At 58.3% G+C, this 18,852-nt stretch overlaps 1 protein-coding gene across 7 annotated transcripts in view; it reads left to right on the top strand.

Moving 5' to 3' along the window:
- The first annotated feature begins 5,952 nt into the window (after positions 1-5,952).
- ZFR2 (zinc finger RNA binding protein 2) overlaps positions 5,953-18,852 on the top strand; it is a 36,739-nt gene continuing 23,839 nt past the window's right edge. For 4 of the 7 annotated variants that reach the window (XM_081286305.1, XM_081286303.1, XM_081286304.1 and 1 more), the window contains exon 1: positions 5,953-6,088. In XM_081286305.1, coding sequence (XP_081142431.1) covers positions 6,036-6,088 — 53 coding nt within the window. In that variant the 5' untranslated portion in view covers positions 5,953-6,035. Of the gene's footprint in view, positions 6,089-12,293; positions 12,382-12,638; positions 13,306-16,562; positions 17,841-18,852 lie in introns of those variants that run through there. The other 3 variants (XM_081286306.1, XM_081286307.1, XM_081286308.1) reach the window with 3 other exon arrangements.

The raw sequence follows: 18,852 nt of genomic DNA, 5'->3' as shown, positions 1-18,852 counted from the left end.
CCCCCTGTTCTCCTGACAGCCTGACCCCAGGCTGCACTGAGCAGCAGGACTGGAAGTCGGATCAGAATCCCCCTCGACTGGGGGAAGCAGGTTTTGTTCTCAGGGTTCTGGGGGTGGGGCTCCGGACGGTGGCTTGGGTGCGCTGGGACAGGATGAGGGTTGAGGAGGAGCTGAAGTGGGGGAACCCGGGCCCTGCAGACTCCCAGGCCCCTCACCTCTCTGCCTCGGCTTCCTGTCTGCAGATGGAAGGACTGAAGCAGGGGTGACTTCCAGGCCCTCTGGACGGCCAGGGGGCCTCCTGCTCCATCAGCCCTGCTCGCTGGTGCTTTTAATCAGTGGTTTCCAACTGGGACGACCCTCCCCACCCTCAGGGGACAATTGGCGATTTCTGCGGGCACTTTGGGTTGCGGTGCCCGAGGGACGAGCTCTGGGTGGAGGCCAGGGAGCCTGCTGGACACCCACCGTGCCCAGGCTGTCCCCAGGCAACAAGGGTGTCCTTAGGGCCAAATGTCCACGGGGCCCGGGCCGCCCGGCTTTAAGGGAAACAGCCATTTCCTCTCTATTTGCCTTTTGTGGAAGGGTTTCAGGCCCCGGCTCTGCAGTCACCACGGAGCACAGCTGCTGGACCCCCCTGTGACCTCCCTCTTCTGAAGAGTTCCTGTCACCCACACTCCTCAGCACAGGAGGACCCTGACCCCCAGCCCCGCACCGCTGCCCCTCTGCAGAGCTGGCAGGGCCAGGTGGTTGGGTGTGTCCCTCACACTGGGGGACGTGGAGATGGCTCTGCTGTGGCTGGGGAGGGGGGCCTCGGAGGGAGGCTGAGCCCCGCGGTCCCGGCAGGAAGAAGGAGCAGCTGGGCCGAGACCCTCCCTGGCTTCCGGAGAGTGCCCACACTCTCTCTTGGCTGTCTTGAATGTCGTCATTCACTCATGGAGGAGGGACAGCCAGACGCAGCACAGGAGCAAAACAGTCCCTTCCGGATGCTACTGGCAGAGTGACCACCGACCACCGGGGCGGGCGAGTCCTCTCCAGTGGAGATCCATCTCCTCCCTGGAAGGGGTCTGCAGCCCTGAGCTGGCAATGACCTCAGCTCCCTGGGGACCGACCGGCCACATCCGCCAAATCTGGGGTGTGGTGGGTCCCAGTGGCCCACAAGCTCCTCTCAGGTCCCGGCTTCCCGGCTTCCCGTTGGGGAGAGCAAAGAAAGCCACGGTGGGGGGCATCTGGGAAGGAGTGTGGATGCTCAGAGCTGATTATTAACCCGTCAGGCACAAGTTGGGAAGAGGAGGAGGCGTCTTTAGCAGCTCCTTCCTCCCACCCCACCAGCCAGCCCTCAGCGACACACTTACGACATCTTTTTCCCCCCAAATCCGCAGCTGGCAGAGCCCCTGGGGGTTATAAATAGGAAACAGCAGAGGCCCAGGGCGCTCCCCAGGAGAGGGAACAGCCCTTTATCTGCCTAAGCCCTGAGCTGTCCTGACAATGGTCAAACCTGCCCGCTGCGGCTGGTCCGGGAGGTTTGCCGGCCTGGGCGACAGGGCCACCAGGGCAAGATGGGCGAGAGCGCATCCTCGCAGACCCGCATCCTCCCTTCCATCGGCCCCACCTGGGGCTGGGCGGCAGCAAATGCCACCCTCCGCCTCCCGGGCGCTGGAGCAGGAGAAGGGCTCACTCACCTCTCGTCCCTGTCACTGTCACCGTCACCGGCAAACAAAGGCGAGCGCTCCCGGTGCGCGGCACTCCTGGCCCCGGGGCCTTCAGAGCCTCGCGGGGAGAGGCTGGCGGGGACTTGGCATCCCGGGAAGGTCACCCTGGGCGACGCGGCGGCCGAGCTCTCCCGTGCAGGGCGGTGCAGCTGGGTCTGGGTCAGCGGCGGGCTCCCGCTGGCCGGGCGGTGGCCCCTGTCATCGCTGCCCGCGGCCTGCCTCCGAGGGTTCGCTGGGCGCACAGCGGGCGGGCGAGGCTGGCTTCTCGGGGACAGTTACCGCCGCTGCTTTGTGTGCAGGGGCGGGAGGCGGGGGCAGGCGGCGGAGGAGCAGGCCTGGCCGCTCGGCTCCTCCCCGTTGGCGGGGGACGGGCCTCTCCGCAGCCGCCGGGGCAGGTGCCGCGCTCGTGTCTGGTGGCGCATCACAGATGTGAGGACGGAACAGGGGCAGCAGACGACAGGGACGGAGGGGCAGGCCCCACCCCAGCTTCTCCCTTCAAGGAGCCGCGGCGGGGACTGGGGCTGGGGCAGCAGCCTCTCGGACACACTGCCCGGCCGCCTCGGGCGCAGCGCCCCCTGCAGTTGTGCGCCGGGGAGCCGCAGCCGGGAGGGAGCTGCCAGCCCGGGGACAGTGGGGCTGAGCCCCGTCCTGCTCCCGGATCTGCGCCAGGCCTCATTCCCCCGGTCCGGGCAATGGGACGCTCCAGTGTCACCTCCAGGACCTCGTGAGAGGACGGGTAGACCAGGCTGCGCACACGGAGGGAGCCTCTATCAGTGTCTCTTCCAATTGCTGCCCCCCCCCCCACCTGGGCCCTGTAACGGGCTGAATGGCGGCCCCCAGGACACACGGGTATGCCCCAGTCCTGGGAACTTGTGCATGTGACCTTATTTGGAAAAAGGGTCTTTGCAGATGGAATTAGGTTAAGGATGCGGGATGCAGATCATCCTGGATTAGAGGGGTTCTAAATCCAACCACAGGCATCTTTAGAAGAGAAGGGAAAGGCGTGGTGAGGGGGAGGCCAAGTGAAAGATGGAGGCAGAGACCAGGGCGAGGCATCTACAGCCAAGGAACCCCAGGACTGCTGGAGAGAGTGAGGCAGGTAATAGATTCCCTCCAGAGATCCAGGAGGGACACCCCGGCAGACACACCAATTTCAGACTTCTGGTCTCCCAAACTAGGAGAGAATAGATGTCTGTGGCACTTTGCTAGGAAATGAAGCACATGACCTCAAGTAGAACTGACTTCTGTGTTCTCTCCCAGTTACATCACTGTGGTGGTCTTCTGTGTCGCAGGAACACGTTGCATTCACTCCTACCACAGGGCCTTTACACATGCTCTTCCCCCGTCACGTATGTTCATGCTATCCATGTGTCAGTTCAGAAGCTGTCTCCTCAGAGAGGCTGCCTCCCACTCACCACCCTACCCCACTGCCCAACTTTTTTTTTTTTTTGTACAATGCACTTTTCCTTAAATGGGGAAGAAATGCACTTAAAATTGACCACTTTACACTCGGTAGGGTGCAACTCAGAGGCATTGGTACGCTGATAGTCATGCACCACCTCCATTTCCTCATCCAGAACAGTTCACCACCCTTAGTGGAAGCCCGTCCCCCTGAGCAGCCTCCTCCTGCACCCACAGGTCTACACCCCATCTCTGGACTGTCCTGTCCTGGACTCTCCTGTCACTGGGTCATACACTGTGGACTTGTGTGTCTGGTTCTCACTGAGCATGAGGTCCTTGGGTCCCTCCATGCTGCAGCTGTGTCACCTCACTCTTGCTGGTGACCAAGGGACCTCTGGGTGTGGGTGGAGCCCATTTTATGTATCTGTTCATCTGCTGATTACACTTGAGATAGGTTCCACTTTGGGGCAAGTACATGGGCACAAGTACTTGCTTGGGTCCCTGTTTTCAATGCTCTCGTGGGAATGCCGAGGGGGGGATTTCTGGGTCATGCTGTGATTCTATCTTTCACTTATTGAAGAACACGATTTTTTTCACAGAAGTTGCCACTCAGAAATTATTTCTTTGTTTCTGTGGTTATTCTCTGTTTCACTTTTACTAGAATATGAATCTCCAGGGAGAAGGACTCTTGATCTCACTCACAGATATACTGTCCCCCAGAGGGTAGCACCTGACACTAGGGTGGTCAAGAGCCACCATGTATTAGTTGGCTTTGTGTTACTACAACAAAATGCCTAAAGTAGATAACTTATAAAGAGGTTGGGTGTGTAGCTCATTGGTAGAGCACTGAGCATGCATGAGGCCCCGGGTTCCATCTCTAAAGCATATGTACACACACACACACACACACACGCACACACACATGGGGTGGGGGATGATTTAGCTCACAGTTTTGGAGGTCCCAGGGTATGGAGCCTGCATCAGCTCATTTCTGGTCCTCAATGGGTGGGAATGGTGGGACAGTGTGTGGGAGTAGTCTCATCTTGGACAGGAAGCCAGAGAGACCTGAGTGGAGCCACGCCCAAACTCTCATAGAAGCCCTCTGGAGAGAACTACCTTCCAGGGCCTGTCCCCAATGACCTAAGGACCTCCCACTAGGCTCCACCTCCCACTAGGCTCCACCTCCCAAGGTCTCTGCACCTCTGAATAGCACCACCCTGGGGACCGAGTCTTCAATCTACTTGGAGCCTTGGGGGACATGAGCCATGTTCCAACCACAGTGTGCAGTCAGGATGCCTGAGCGTGGACATCAGGAACACTCGGGCCTCCCTCTGCACCAGGCAGCAGTAGGGCACCTTGCCCCCAGAGAGCCTGCTGGGGAAGGAAGGGCCCAGAGCCTTCAGCACAAGGCCTGGACTTCCCAGGTCCTGGGTGGAGGGAGTGCGACTGTCAGAAAGGACACTGCGTTGATGGCAGGGAGACGCAGGCTAGCCCTGGAGCCCAGTGCTGGGCACGAAACAGCAGCCTGTGGTCTCACAGAACTCCCCTCAGGTAGGAGAGGCAGGAGGTCCCAGGAGTTGGCATTCATTCAGAGACAGGGCCCTTGGGAGGATCTCCTGGGGTGCGCTGGGCTCTGAGGAGCGAGTAGGAGTTCAATGGACAGAGGACAGAGAGAGGCATTTGGGGCCGAGCGGCCTGCCTGGATGGTCCGCGGTCTGTGGAGCGGCAGCTCCTCCCACGGACAGTGCCTTGGAGCTGTCCGCGGTGCTGAAGCCACCGCCTCTGACTAGGGGCTCGCCATCTCCCTGCCCTTTGTGTTGGCCCCGGGCCAGTGTTGAAGTGCCTCCTGCGACGTGCCTCCCAGGGGCAGTATGTGGTCAGAGAAGTTTTGTTTTGTTCAGGAAGAGTTACGCTGCTGGCCGAGAGCGCAATGCTAACGAATAAAAGCGCACGCTAAAGGAGATGACTGTGAGCCAAACTCAGAGAACAAGGTCATGTATGGATGGTCAACAAACATACTGTGAACAAAGGCCACCAGGAGCCTGGACCTCCCAGGTGCCTTTCCCTTGAGAAAAGGTCCCCCGGAGCCACTATGTCAAGGTCCACGGCAACTTTACACAAGCAAAGTGGTGGGAGCCGACTGTACGCCCTTCCAAGGGCTGTTGTGTGGACCAGCCAGGTCCTGGAAATCCTCACAGGAGACAGGGTTTGTGCAATCCAGAGAGAACACGGGATTGAGCTGCCTTTGTACAGCAGACGCTGCCTTCATTGCCTAATTAGAACCGCGGGGCCTTGGAGGGGGGCCATGTGTAATTACCTCGCTGGGCTTGGGCCAGGGCATGGTGAGAGAGCTACACCTGCCAGACCAGCCAGACCATTGCTAGTGGCCACACACGGTCATGGAGACACGGAAGAATGCCATTCGTTTAAATCACCCGTGGGGCTCCTTTGGCACCCGGGGCTTCCATGGTGCCTGTCCAAGAATTAACTAGCCCTGGGTCTGCTTAATGGGGGGGGGCGGGGGGCAGGCAAAAGAACACACCCCTGCCATCCTTGGCAAAAGTACTTTTTCCTCCAAGCCTCTTGTAATGTGGCATAGTCAGAAGGCCAGATGCCTTGAGTGGGGCTCTGGGTAAGGGGCGGGCTTGAGAGGAGACCCTCACTTCCGAGTGGTTAAAGGGAACGCGGGGCTCCAAGTAAGGGGCGGGGCTTGTCATGGGGCGGGGCTTCAGCTGAGAACTGCTTATCTGAGTGGTTGAAGGCCAGGCGGAGCTCCGAGCGAGGGGCGTGACTCGCTGCAGGGGCGGGGCTTGAGGTGGGGCGGGGCTTGAGCAGAGACCCTCACTGGCTTGGGAAAGAGGAAGGCGGGGCCCGAGGAGGGGGCGGGCCGGTGACGTCAGCGGCCGCCGGCCCAGGGAAGACGCCAAGATGGCGGCGAGCAGCTCTTCCGGCTTCGCACAGGGCGCCGGCCCGCAGTCCAGGTAAACGGCCCGCCCTCCCTCGCGGCGCGCGCCGGCCCTGCCCCAGGAGGACCGCGAGGCGAGGAGGCGGCGGCGGCGTGGTCGGAGCCGGCGGGCTGCCAGGCGGGCTGCGGCCAAGATGGCCTCGGAGCCGACCGTCAGGGAAGCGAGGAGGGGGCTCCTGACGTGGGAGGGTCCTCGGGCCTGTGGGGCTGGAGCACCGTCAACGGCCGGGGGAGCCCGGGAGGTACCTGGGCGGGCGGGGAGGGCGGAGGGACCCCTGATGGGGGAGGAGGAGGAGGAGGTGGAAGGGTGCCTGGGGGGGCAGTGCTGACCCCCCAAGGAGGGGGAAAAGGGGATCTGGGAGGCAGCAGTCCAGCTGGTGGGGCGAGGACCGACCCCTGTGGAGAAGGCAGCCCTTCCAGGGTGCCTGCGGAGGCCGAGGGGAGCCACCCCCTAGCGAGGGGACAGAGGACAGACGGGGAGGCAGGGCTGGGGCTGGGGTGGTCTTGGAAGTCAGCTGGAAGGGTACCAGGAGGAAGTCAGCGCGCGGTTGGGAGGTTGCTGAGACCCGATTGAGGGAGGAGCAAACTTGAGGTCCTGAGACCCAGTGGGAGTGGGGCACCTGGGGTTTGCAGGGAAGGGGGCCAGCGGGGAGAGGGGGCTGAGCCACTGAAACCAGTGGAGGTGTTTAGGTATGTAAGAGCCGGGGGAGGTGGGGACCCAGGAGTTTGGGGGGGATAGGAGCCCAGAGGAGAGATGGCAGGGGGTAGGGGGCAGGAGGGTTCTACTGGGGGCGACTTTCGGGGTGCAAACACACCACAGCCTGTTCTCCAGGGCCTCTCACTGCTGCAGCTCTGCTGCCCCCTGCCTGTCACCGGAGTCACACAGCCAGGGCTTGCAGCTCCAGGGAAAGGACCCTGACCTGTCATTTTTGTGTACCACCCTGTTTCCAACTGGCAGCCTGGTAGAACCTCTTGGGCCAGTTTCGCAGCCTCTTTGGAGCCCACCACCCACGTTAACTGCCCTTGGGCACCTCAGAGACAATTGTTCCCTGAGCCTGGGGCCTCTGCCACATGTTCACGAGTGTCCGAGCTGCTGGGAGCTGCCAGCCAGTGTTCTGGTCCCGAACAGTGGAATGTTGGTCCTGGGCCAGCGTCTGTGCGCCCGTGGGCTCCCTCTTATGGAGTTACAAGGAGAGGCCAGTCAGGGCCTGGAAACAGGCCCGGGAGTCAGCATGCCCCGATGTTTTCTGCACCCCAGGGCTTCCCCGTCAGGCCTGGCTAGCCGTGGTTCTCTCAAGGGAGAGTGCTTGGCTGCCGTTTTCCTGGGATGGACCTTTTTCACTCTTCTTTTCTGTTTTCCTTGTGCTCAGTGGCAGTCTGAGGGCCAGGGCCCGGGCTCGGCCAGCCTCCTGGCTGAGGCTGTACGCTCCTGGCAGCACTGCCCCGCCTGCCCGCCAGCTCTTCCTTTTCCTTCTCTCTCCAGTGCTTCCCTCATTCCCGTGGGCACAGTCCCTTGATTGTTGGGCTATTGGCATGGCCTGCCAGGAGAGCAGCTGAGTATTTAGGCTGTTAAAATAGGTCACTGCTGAGGTCAGCAGGTGTTTTTGTTTTGATTTGCGTTAATGGACTTACACATTTTAGTGCTGCGCTTTTCTGTCCTGTGGTGCTCCGGCAATGCGACGTACACATAGCCAAGAATGTGACACTGTCATCAAATGTCCAATGTCGTTAGAATGGTCTCTGCGAGAGGGTTATTCTTCAAAAAAAGAATAAATATTAACTAAAGCTGAAAGTACTGTGGGAAGCAAGATTATGTACATTACTTGAATGATCTTAAGTTGCCTCAGCCCTCTTCTTTTGGGGGCAGCCACTTTGTCTTGGAAATTTGAGCTGCTTTTAAAATATGTGTTTCTTATATAATGTGCCATAGGAAAGCTGACTGGACCCTAGGTGTTGTGAGTCCCACTCTCCGGCAGTCCTTGGACAATAGTGTTTACAATGCCTGTGTTGTGACTTGCCCCAGCAGAGGCAGCAGTACTCCTTTGGAGCTCTGAGAGGGTTTTCTTGGCTTCTATAGCTGATGACCACGGCCTTGGATGGGGCTGTTCCTTGCACGGTCATCCATGAATAGGGCTGGGGTCTGGACTGTTCTTTAGTTGTCAGTCAGCATTGCCTGTGTGTTTGCAGTTACTTGTTGATATTGTCTTTTTTTAACTGGTGTTGGGGATGGAACCCAGTTATGTTATGACATGTTATGCAGGCACTGTACTGCTGAGCTGCACTTCTCTTTAAAAATAAAGTTTATTTTGAGATTGGGTTTCCCTAAGTTGCCCAGGTTGGCCTAGAACTTGTGATCCTCCTCCATCAGTTTCCCAAGTAGCTGGGGTTCTCATGTGGCTGCCATTGGCATTGCTGATCATTTCGTTATTTTACGTAGCTTTGAGTCTCAGTGCTGTTCACAGTTAGGACTGCAGGTGTTCAGAATAAAGGAGTGATCCCGTGTGACTCCAACCATGCTTTTGTCAGCTCAGGGGTGCTGCTTAGTGGTGAGGCCAGGGGTTGCTGGGGACACCCCATCTATGTTTAAGTCTTGTGGGTTATGAGATGTGCAAAGCTGGATGGGCTGTATGCTGGGCTTCCCTCCAAGACAGTGGCAGGCAGGCCAGCTCTGTTGCCTCCTGGAGCAGTTTTGTTGAATTCCCACTGGGATCTTGCAGTCGGCTACCTTTGTTTTACACACTCCCACCTGTGGTCCTGGGATTGAGCCCAGGGGTGCCTACCACTGAGTTAAACTGACAGCCCCTTTTTTATTTTATTTTAGAGAGTGTCTTGCTAAGTTGCTGAGGCTGGCCTTGAACTTGGGATCCTCCTGAGCCGCTGGAATTACAGGCATGACTACTGTATCTGACAAAAAAAGTACATTTTTTAAAATATTTATTTATTTAGTTAGTTCTCGGCGGACACAACATCTTTGTTGGTATGTGGTGCTGAGGATCGAACCCGGGCCGCACGCATGCCAGGCGAGCGCGCTACCACATTCCCAGCCCCAAAAAAGTACATTTTTAAAGAAGACTTATTGCATGACCGAATTATGCTATCTCAGACCCTATCACAAGTGAATTGAAGGTTTTTACAAATTTTCAGGGCTGACGATGTAGCTCAGTGATAGAGCGCTTGCCTAGCATGTGCTACACCCCTGAGTTTTATCCTCAGCACTGCAAAAAAAAAAGTTTTTCAAGTGTAGATTTTGAATTTTTATTTTATCCATTTTAGAATCAAAAATAAATTCCTAAACATTGGAATAAAAGTAAACTCCTAAGAGATCCTTTAAATTCCCAAACATATTCTCTGTTTCTGAATTTTTATAATCTTCTTTTAAATTTTTTTACAGTTGTAGATGGACAGAATGCCTTTATTTTATTTTTATATGGTGCTGAGGATTGAAACCAGGGCCTCGCACATGCTAGGCAAGCGCTCTGCCACTGATGATCATCATCATCATCATCATCGTGTGTGGTGCTGAGGGGTGCTTTGCCACTAGCCACATCCCACTCCTTTTTGTTTTTTATTTTGAGACAGGGCCTTGCTAAGTTGCTGATGCTGTCCTTGAACTCGCAACCCTCCTGCCTCAGCCTCCCGGGTCACTGGGATGACAGGCGTGGCCACTGTGTGCAGCTGTGAAAGCATTTTCTCATGACTCTTGGAATCAGTGTTTGCCATGAATGTAGCCTGACAGGGGCCAGAGGTCACCTCAGCCAGTCAGCCACACATGGGGTGGGAGACCGGGTGGCAGGACTTGGTTTTTAGGTGGAACCCTCCCACACCAAAAGACCAGCACCAAGCAGAGCTCTGCAGAGTTCAGGAGTCTGCCTTGTGGAGGCCGGGCTGGCAGAGGCCGGGCTGGCAGAGGTGGGGCTGGCAGAGGCCGGGCTGGCAGAGGTGGGGCTGGCAGAGGTGGGGCTGGCAGAGGCCGGGCTGGCAGAGGTGGGGCTGGCAGAGGTGGGGCTGGCAGACGTGGGGCTGGCCAGGGTGGTGTCGTGGTCCCGTCTGCTCATGAAGGGAGCCTGCGCAGCACAGGCTCAGGAAGAACCCTGTTCCTGCCGCTGTAGTTACTTGGGAGGGCTCTGAGGATGTCTACAGTTTGTGTTTTGAGGTTTGGGCCAGTTTTGGTTGTCATCATGCTCTAAATTGGGGTCTCACTATGTTGCTGAGCCTGGCCTTAAACTCACGGTCCTCCTGCCTCAGCCTCCCCAGTACCTAGGATGACAGGCATGTCCACCACGCTGGCTTACTTCCCTTCCCTAAGGTAGGTGCGAGGTGCCCGAGGCACCATGTTCCCACCCTGGCAGCCCACCAGGGGCTGCTGGTTGTCCCCGGATATCCGGGGCTCCAGACGAGTGCTACCAGTCACACACCCTACACCGTCTATCTGCTCTTTGCTCCGGGTGGTGCCCTGTGGTCTTCTCTTGGGTGGACCCTCAGCCGAGGTGTTGGTTTGGTGGGTGCTTTGCCCTGGCAGCTTCCCTGCTAAGGCGACTTGGGCGTCTGCGGCACTTGCTTCCTCTGCTGTTCTGTTGACCGTGCCCAGGGCAGCTCTTTGTCCCTGCTGGCTGAGACTGGAGAGGCTTCCTCCGGCTCTGTTGGCTTCTGGCCCCTTGGATGGTTGCTCCTGGAGCAAAGCTGATCCCAGCCTCCGGTGCCTGGGCTGAATGTTCTGGAAGGCCATCAACTAGCTTTGATTTTGAATGCAGTGGTCGCTTCTAGGGCCACTGTCCTCTCTGTGGAGCTTCCTTATAGGTGCCCTGGCGGCCGGCTTGGCTTGTCACTTCCTTCCCACAGCAGAGGTTCCATGCTTGGGGGGCCGCAGAGCTGCTGCTGCTGCTCCCCAGGAGGTTTCCCACCCCCACAGGCAGGAGAGCAGTGAAGCCCCACCTGGCCCCTCACGCTCCTGAGACCGGGGATGTCTGAGCAGATGAGAGGCGTCACTTTGCTGAATGGCTCGGCTGGAAGCTCTTCACCTGCCTGCTCCTCGGCCACGCCTGCGCCCTCCCTCCTGCCCAGCCAGCAGTGCCAAGGAGCCTCGCTCCACAGTGCGTGACTGACGGACCACCACAGGGCCACCCTGTGAGGCACCTTCCTTCAGCAGGATGGAAGAGAAACCCAGGGGGCTGCTGCCACACACAGCCTTGCCCCCTGAGAGGCTTGGGCACAGCCCCAGAACGTGGACGGGGCTCTGTCCCAAGGGGCCGAGCTGGCCCTGGTGTGGAGCTGGATTCTGACCGCAGCTTCACGACGGTTGCGGACAGGGCGGGTGGTAAAGCCTCTGTTACCTTGGAGCAGCTCGAGATCTCTGTAGTGCGTCGGCATGTTTTCCAGGGGCATCTGGGTTTGTAGTGGGGGTTTCACCTGGAGACACACATAAGGCTTTCACAGTAAAAGAAAAGAAAATGCCAGTTCTGCTAAGCCTCGCAAGCACACTGTCCAACAGGCAGGCTGGGTGTGGCTCAAGCACTGAGGCCCGGGGTCCCGTCCCAGCACCAGAAACGAAACAAAAGTGTATGGTGTGTTTCAAACATAAAGCCCCTGAGAACAGGAGTACAGTCAAATAGCACCTGGGCTGTAGAATGCGACCTCACTGCCAATAAAGCAGACCTGAGGCCCCCTGGGCAGCGACCGTGGGGCCTTGCTCGTGCTGCCCTTGACCTTGGCCTCCAGCCTTGCACAGTGCACCCACTGCACCCCGAGCTGCTACCTTCCAAGCTCAGCATGCAGGAGCCAGGGTTTCCCTCAGCAGTGCTGAAAGATGGGAGTGCTTGATGCCCAGGTCTCCGGCTGCCTGTGCTGGCCTCTCACCACTGGGGGACCCTAGGAGGAGGGTGCTAGAGAGGCCAGTAGCGGAAGAGCTGTGTCCCCAAGTTAAGAGCCTCCCCAAAGCAAGAATCAGTGAGGTGGCTCAGCCCTGGGATTCTGGGAGAATCTCTTCCTTTGGGTTTTCATGTCTTGGACTCTGTCTTCTGTGTTTCCGTGTGCTCCCACTGAGATGTTCTTTGGAAGCCATATCCAGCAGAATCATCATTATTTGCCACTGGAAGGACATGTCCTCCTTCCTGATGGTCCCTGGGCATCCCACCACTGGCCTTGACCTTGGGTTCCACACTACATTTTGATGCCTATTCTTCCCTCAGGGTCTTGGTCCCTTGAGAACAAGTAAGAGCATGTCAGGAGAGAGGCCGGGTGGGGGACCTGGACGTCTCTGGATGAGCCCCGTCCATCCTCAGGACCTCGATGTCTCCAGGAATTCAGTGAACTGTGAGCAAAACTGTATCAATGGGTCTTGCCGCCTTTGTGTTCTAAATCTAATCTGGAATGCGTGCCCTCCCTCTGCCCCAGCAAACATTCAGAGCAAAGAGCCACCCAGAGACCACAGCCCAGGGCCCAAGGACAGAAGCCCAGGGAGGATGGGAGAGCGGGCATCAATGGAGTTGGGCTAAAATACTAGTTTTCCTCCACCAGTGGTGGCCGGAGCGTGTCCAGCTTCCTGCCTGAGCTCCCACCCCCAGGCTGTCATGGAGACAGCGGGCAGCAGCACTGCGGTGCCGGGCGGCTGTCTCTGAGCAACAGGTGGCTCCAGCAGCAGCAGCAGGAGACCTGCTCGTGGACTGAGGGCGGCTTTATAGGGCGAAGCTGCGACGTCGCCAGTTCCTGGGCCTCACAAGCTGTTTGCTCTCACACCAGCTGTGTGTGAGCGGGCGGCCACTATTTAAAGGCTGGCCGGTTTCACAGTGAGTCTTGAGTCCCAGCAGTGCTTCACCCGGGCAGCTCTGGCCACCCTGGACACACAGTGCACCAGCCCCAAGCTGGCCCAGGGGCACGGAGTCCTCCTTCAGTGGTCTCACTGTCCCAGCGCCAGGTCAGCTATTCCTATTTCACAGGTGAGTAAACGGAGGCAGGAAAGAGTATGGCCAGCCCAAGGCCCTGCAGGCCACTCCAGATTCCACACCCTCCGCTGACCATGCTCCCCGCAGTGCCTCGGCCCCACAGCCTCTTGGCGCACACCAGAACCACTGGTGTCGTCAACCCTCCCGTCCCTTCCTGCACCTATGGACTAGGGTTATGCGGGAAGCCAGCGCCACAGGAGGGGTTTCTTACAGCGCCTGAGGAGGGGTCACGTCACAGTCTGATCATTTGAAGAGGTGCAGAGACCCTGGCCGGGAGCACTGCCTCCTCCCCCGGGTGAGGCCACAGCAGAAAAGCCCTCACCAGCCTCTGTCAGCTCCGTGCCTTGACCTTGGGCTCCAGTCCCCGGAGCAATAAACCTCTGTGCTTTACATGTCCCCAGGCTGTGTCTGTTGGAGGTGTGCACAGTGACTGAGACACTGTCTCTGGTGACTCAGTGGACTCCTTGTGCCCCAGGCAGAGGGACTGGTTTGCAGATGGAAGCTGTGCAAACCCTTTGCCATCTCTAGAGAGCCACCAGCCCCAGAGGGACCTCTCCCTGGTCAGCCAAGCACCGTGAGATGCAGAAAATAAAACATGACTACCACTGGGAGGTGGGCTTTCCCGTGGGCACCACCTTCATGGACACCCTCTCCCCAACACCCTCCTGCCCCTGCCTGGTCCGGGAGCCAGTGAGGGTCTCCCTGCTCTTCCTTGTGACTTCCTGACTGTGCCTGCACCTTCCTGAGTCCCCAGCTTTGGCTCTCTGGGTGTCTGACTCTGACTCAGTGTCACCACCCTCCCCTCAGACCTTGGAGATTGTCCCCAGGGCATCTCTCCAGAAGTGTTCCAGCAGCCACCCTCACTGGCTCTGAGTTCACAGCTGGTGCCCTTGGTCTTGGCCATGCACTCCTACGTCCAGCTCAGCCCAGGCCCAGTCCCGAGCTTCGACTTTATATGGTTGTCAAAAGAGTGAGAGCAGGTGCACAGCCGATCACGTGGCCTGCAGCTCTGGGAATGTGTGCCCTGTGCAGGAGTGGCCAGCCCCACCTCAGGCCCCAAGCGCTCTTCCTCCATAAGCCACTTAGGCCACCAGTGCAGGCCTGGTCTTTTGGGCACCCGCACCCTAGTCCTTTGGGCTCCAGGGACCTACTGCCCTGATACGCTTCTTGCCTCCATATAAGTCTCCTGTGGCTGCTGTAACAAATAGCCACACACTCAGGGGCTCAGAAATCCAAAATGGAGCCGGGTGCAGTGATGCACACCTATAATCCCAGTAGCTCTGGAGGCTGAAACAGGAGGATTGTGAGTTCAAAGCCAGCCTCAGCCTCAGCAATGGTGAGGCACTAAGCAGCTCAGTGAGACCCTATCTCTAAGTAATATACAAAATAGGGCTGGGGAGTGGCTCAGTGGTCGAGGGCCCTGAGTTCAATCCCCGGTACCCCCCGTCCCCCCCAAAAAAAAGAAATCCAAATGGGTCTCTCTGAGGTAAAACCAGGGTGTGGGCAGGTCTTCCCACCTCTTCCCCTGCCGGAGCCGGGCATCCCTTGGGCTGTGGCGCCATCACTCTACCCCCAGCGGCAGGACCACAAGCCTGGGCATCACCTGGCCCTTTTCCTCTCCCTCTCGCCCCTCCTGTGCTGGGCTGCCCTGGCCCCCTCTGGGGCTCTTTGCTTCTGCTTCTGCCCCTGCCCTGTCCCAGTCCCTTGTCGCCCTGCTCTGCATGGAGCTCCCCAGGTGGCTCCGAGTGGAGGCCGCAGGCTGTGGCTGCCCCTGAGGCGACCCGTTTCCTCTGGCCTCTCCGGCTCTGCGCTTCTCCTGCAGCAGGCCAGCTGCCCACCTCCAGCCTTGGTGCAGTTCTGCCTGCGCAGCGGCACCTTTGCATCTGGCCGGGCAGCGGCCAGCACATGTCCCTGGACTGGTCGTGCCCACCACTACTGCCAGGGCTTCTCTCCCTTCCCCTCAGATCTCACACAGACTGCTCTCAAGCGCCACCAGCAAAAGCAGAGCCACCTTACAGTTCCCGAGGGTCGCGTCTCCTCTAGCTGGCCCCAGGTGGCTCCCTCCACTCTCCGTTCTGTTCTTCACATGCAAACAGTTGTTGATGCGAGGCTGAGGGTTAAAACAGCAGGCCAGCCTGTAGGAGGCGCTGTGCCCAGCGAGGTCAGGAGCCCTTCCCTCGCCCCGCGGGGGCTTCTTCCTGTCCCACTGAATCTCGTGCTGCTTTGGTGTTTCCTTGCTTTCTCTCATCTTCCCTGAGTGCCTTGCATGGTGTGTTACCTTCCTTCCTGTCACTAACAAATACCTGATGACCAGCTAAAAGAGGACGGGGGTTTTGCTCAGTTTGGGAGGTGGCAAGCTGTGGTGGGCAGGCCTGCTGCTCTGGGCCTGTGGTGAGGGGCACAGCTTGCAGGGAGCCCGTGGTGCCCCAGACCATTCTCTTAGTGGCCAGGGAACACAGAGAGCATCTCATAGTCCCCTGCAGGGCCACACCTCCAGGGTCCGAGGCCTCCCACCAAACCCAGCTCTCAGGCTCCTCCATCTCCCAGCTGCACCTCCTTGGGCCAGGCCTGCAACACATAGCCTCTGGGGACAGTCCAGGCCTAGCTGCAGCATCAGATCCTTATGCTGATAGAAATCCCCCAGTTCTGCATCCTCATTGGGTGAACGGGGCCTTGGCCTTAGACGGACAAGGGCTAAACCCTGATGCCCAGACACCTGCTTCCCCGACTCATTTCAAATTCGGTTTTTTTTTTTTTTATGCCAAGGATTGAACTCAGGGGTTCTTCCCTTGAGCCACATCCCTAACCCTACTTTACATATGTTATTTGGAGACAGGGCCTCACTGAGTTGTTTAGTGCCTCACGTTTGCTGCCTCAGCTTCCTGAGCTGTTGGGATTACAGCGTGGCCACCACACCCGCCTACTTTAATTTAGTTTTAAAACTTCCAAAACAATAATTAGTTAGAACTGAAGACTTTATACAAAGTGCCTTTTAAAAAATCATGAATGTAGATGACTGTCCTTTTCACGAGTATTTTTCCCACATTTCTTACTCGTGTGTTCTCATGGCTCATGGCGGTGGATTTGTTGTCACACTCTCCACGCACACCAGGCGACAGGAGCGTCCCCCAGAGCTTCCTCTTCCCCCAAAAGATACTTTCAAAAATAGCTTTCTTGAGACATAACTCACTGCACAGTCCACCCTTTTAAAGTGCAGGAACACTGGCTTTCTGACATTCATGGGGTTATCACCCATCGCCTCTAACTCCAGAACATTCTGTCATCTTAAAGGAAAACCCATGCCACGAGCAGTGTCCTGTCCCTCCCCAGCCCTGCAGACACAGCCTCACCCACTGGGCCTGGTTCACCCCGCACAGTGGGTGGACTGGGTTCCTCCTCCTCGTGCCATCACGGCTCCTCCTCCTCCTCCTCCTCCTCCTCCTCCTCCTCCTCCTCCTCCTCTGCTGGCAAAATGTGTTTACTATAAAATTTGTTGCCTAGACTGGGCAGGTGCTGCTGGATCTGCCCTAGTGACAGGGCCTTTCTACTCAGGCTCAAGCCAAGGTGACCCCAGGCAAATCCATTGGGCCAGTGCCTTTGGCAAGGAATGGGGCACGGCCAGAGCTCGCAGCCCTCGGATTCCTCAGGGGACCCAGGAAAAAGCCAAGGAACTGCAAGAAGGGAGCGAAGGTCAGCGTGACTCTGCTGTGGGAAGCTGAGGAGGTGGAGGCCTCGGGGCCTGTTCCTCCCCAGGCCTAGGCCCTCAGCCTGTCCCACCCATGGTCCCGTGTCCTGCCCTCCCCTTCCAAGTGTCTCCCCAGCAGCTCTGCACACCAGGCCAGGCCAGCCTCCCTGCCTCGGCCCTGCAGCCCAGGAGCTCCCAGTCATGACAGCCACATGTGTCCCCAGACATGGCCCAGGGTCCCTAGGGCAGGATTTCCCTGTGACACTCCTGCTCTGAGGTCCTGGGCCTGGCAGCCACAGGGCTGAACCCTGATTTCCTGCCCAGCTGAAGCAAGGCGTGGAGGACTGGCTGCTGCTGCCCCGGCCAGGCCTCCCTGCGACTCTCAGATCTCACGGCCTGCGTCCAGGCGTCCTCATGCCTTCCCAGGGCTGGCAGACTGCAGCAGAAGTGACTCTCTGCCCCTCCTAAGCCTGGGCCTCCAGGGGCCTGGCCTGCATCCCCCTTGGAGTACCCAGCATGTGAATGACCCAACCTGGCCCCTGGAGGAGGAGAACCACCATGGCCCATCTGGCAGCTGCCGCCTGAGACACAGGAGGGAGCCCCGCCCAGGCTGCCTGCAGAGGCTGGAGCAGCAGGGACCACAGGCCTCGCTGGCCACCGTGGCCAGCTTGAGCTGCAGCAGCACAGTGAATGGGCTGCTGAGCGCTGGGCCAGCGTTGGGTTTAGATGCTGAAGTGTGCTCCTCAGGCCACCCGCTGTCTGAAAGCACACCCTTTGACTCTTTCCAACCATTCCAAAATGAAAAAGCTCTCTTACCTGGGGCCCTGCGAAAACAGGCTGCAGTTTCAGTAAAGAAACAACCGCCACAAACCAGCAGCCACAGGACGAGCCCCTGGCCCTTCCACTCTCCTCTCCCTTCCTGCCTGGGCCCCCTGGGCAGAGCTCTCAGGGAGAGGCAGCGACCCCCGGTGGCCCGCAGGCGGCTTCGCTGCGCATGACAGTTACTCAACATGAGGTGGGCCAAGAGTTCCCTTTTGGGGTCTCCATCACTGCCTCGTCACCACCAGCGCTCCCGACACTTGGCTGTCCTGGCCTGTGGTGGGCGTTTCAGCCCTGGCTGCCTGGGGGCGGGCTCTGACTGACCTGTGAGTCCTGTTCACTCTTTCCCACTCCCTCCAGCTTGGCCCCAGGGTGACTCCCCCCGAGGGTCCTGCAGCCCTGGCCTTTCACTTCTCACTTCAGCAGCCTGGTCATGGCAGTCTTAGTCAGCTGGGGCCTCTGTGACAAAATCCTGCAGAGTGGGTGGCTTCAACAGCAGACCTTTATTTCCTGCAGTCCAAGATCAAAGCGTGGGCAGGGCGGCCTCTTCTTGGTTTGCAGATGGTGGCCGCTTGCTCTCCATCACTGTAACGACATACCTGACGTAATTAACTTAAAAAGAGTGCAGGTTTCTTTCCGCTGTAGTTGGAGAGGTTTCGGTCATGATGGGGGCCTGTGGCTTTTAGGTGTGTGGCAAGGGGCACATCATGGAGGGAACTTACGACAGCAGACCCGCTTACCTCATGAGCCAGGGAGCAAACGAAGGGGGTCTGGAGATTTGGCTGTGGTGGACCATTGCCCTGGCACGTGTGAGGCAATTAAAAAAAAAGGAAAAAGGGGGGGGTCACCAACCCCTTCTAAGGCACATCCCAGTCCTGCAGACCCCCACCAGCTCACTTCTTAAAGCCTCTCCACCTCCCTAGGGCACCACTGGGACCCAGTCTCCAACTCCAGCTCCACACCACGAAGTCTCCTTCCCGCGTGGCTGGCGTGGCCTTTTTGCCTTCTCCAGGCCTGTGGGGCCAGACCCCAGTCTGTGGCCTCAGGCACTCTTTATCAGCTCTTTAAAGAGCACATCTCCAAATACGGTCACCCTGGGCTCAGGGCTCAGGGTCTGTCTGACTAAACAGCTCACATCCTGTCACGGGACCCGATGGCTCCCTTTGCTTCCTGGATTAACCTAGGAGCCCTGAGCTGTAGTTTCTCTGTGCAGCTGGCAGCCACTAGGGCTGCTTCTGTGTTTTGGCTGCTGTCAGTCACACTGCTGTCGACATGGCTGTACATCCATGTCCCCCTTGCTTTGGGATGACACCTGGACAGGAGCTGCTAGCTCACCTG

Source organism: Spermophilus citellus (assembly GCF_964194105.1).
Source record: "Spermophilus citellus genome assembly, chromosome: 3".
NCBI classification, from domain to species: Eukaryota; Metazoa; Chordata; class Mammalia; order Rodentia; family Sciuridae; genus Spermophilus; species Spermophilus citellus.
Note: the sequence above shows the minus strand (reverse complement) of the source record. Positions and strands in the feature narration are given on the sequence as shown.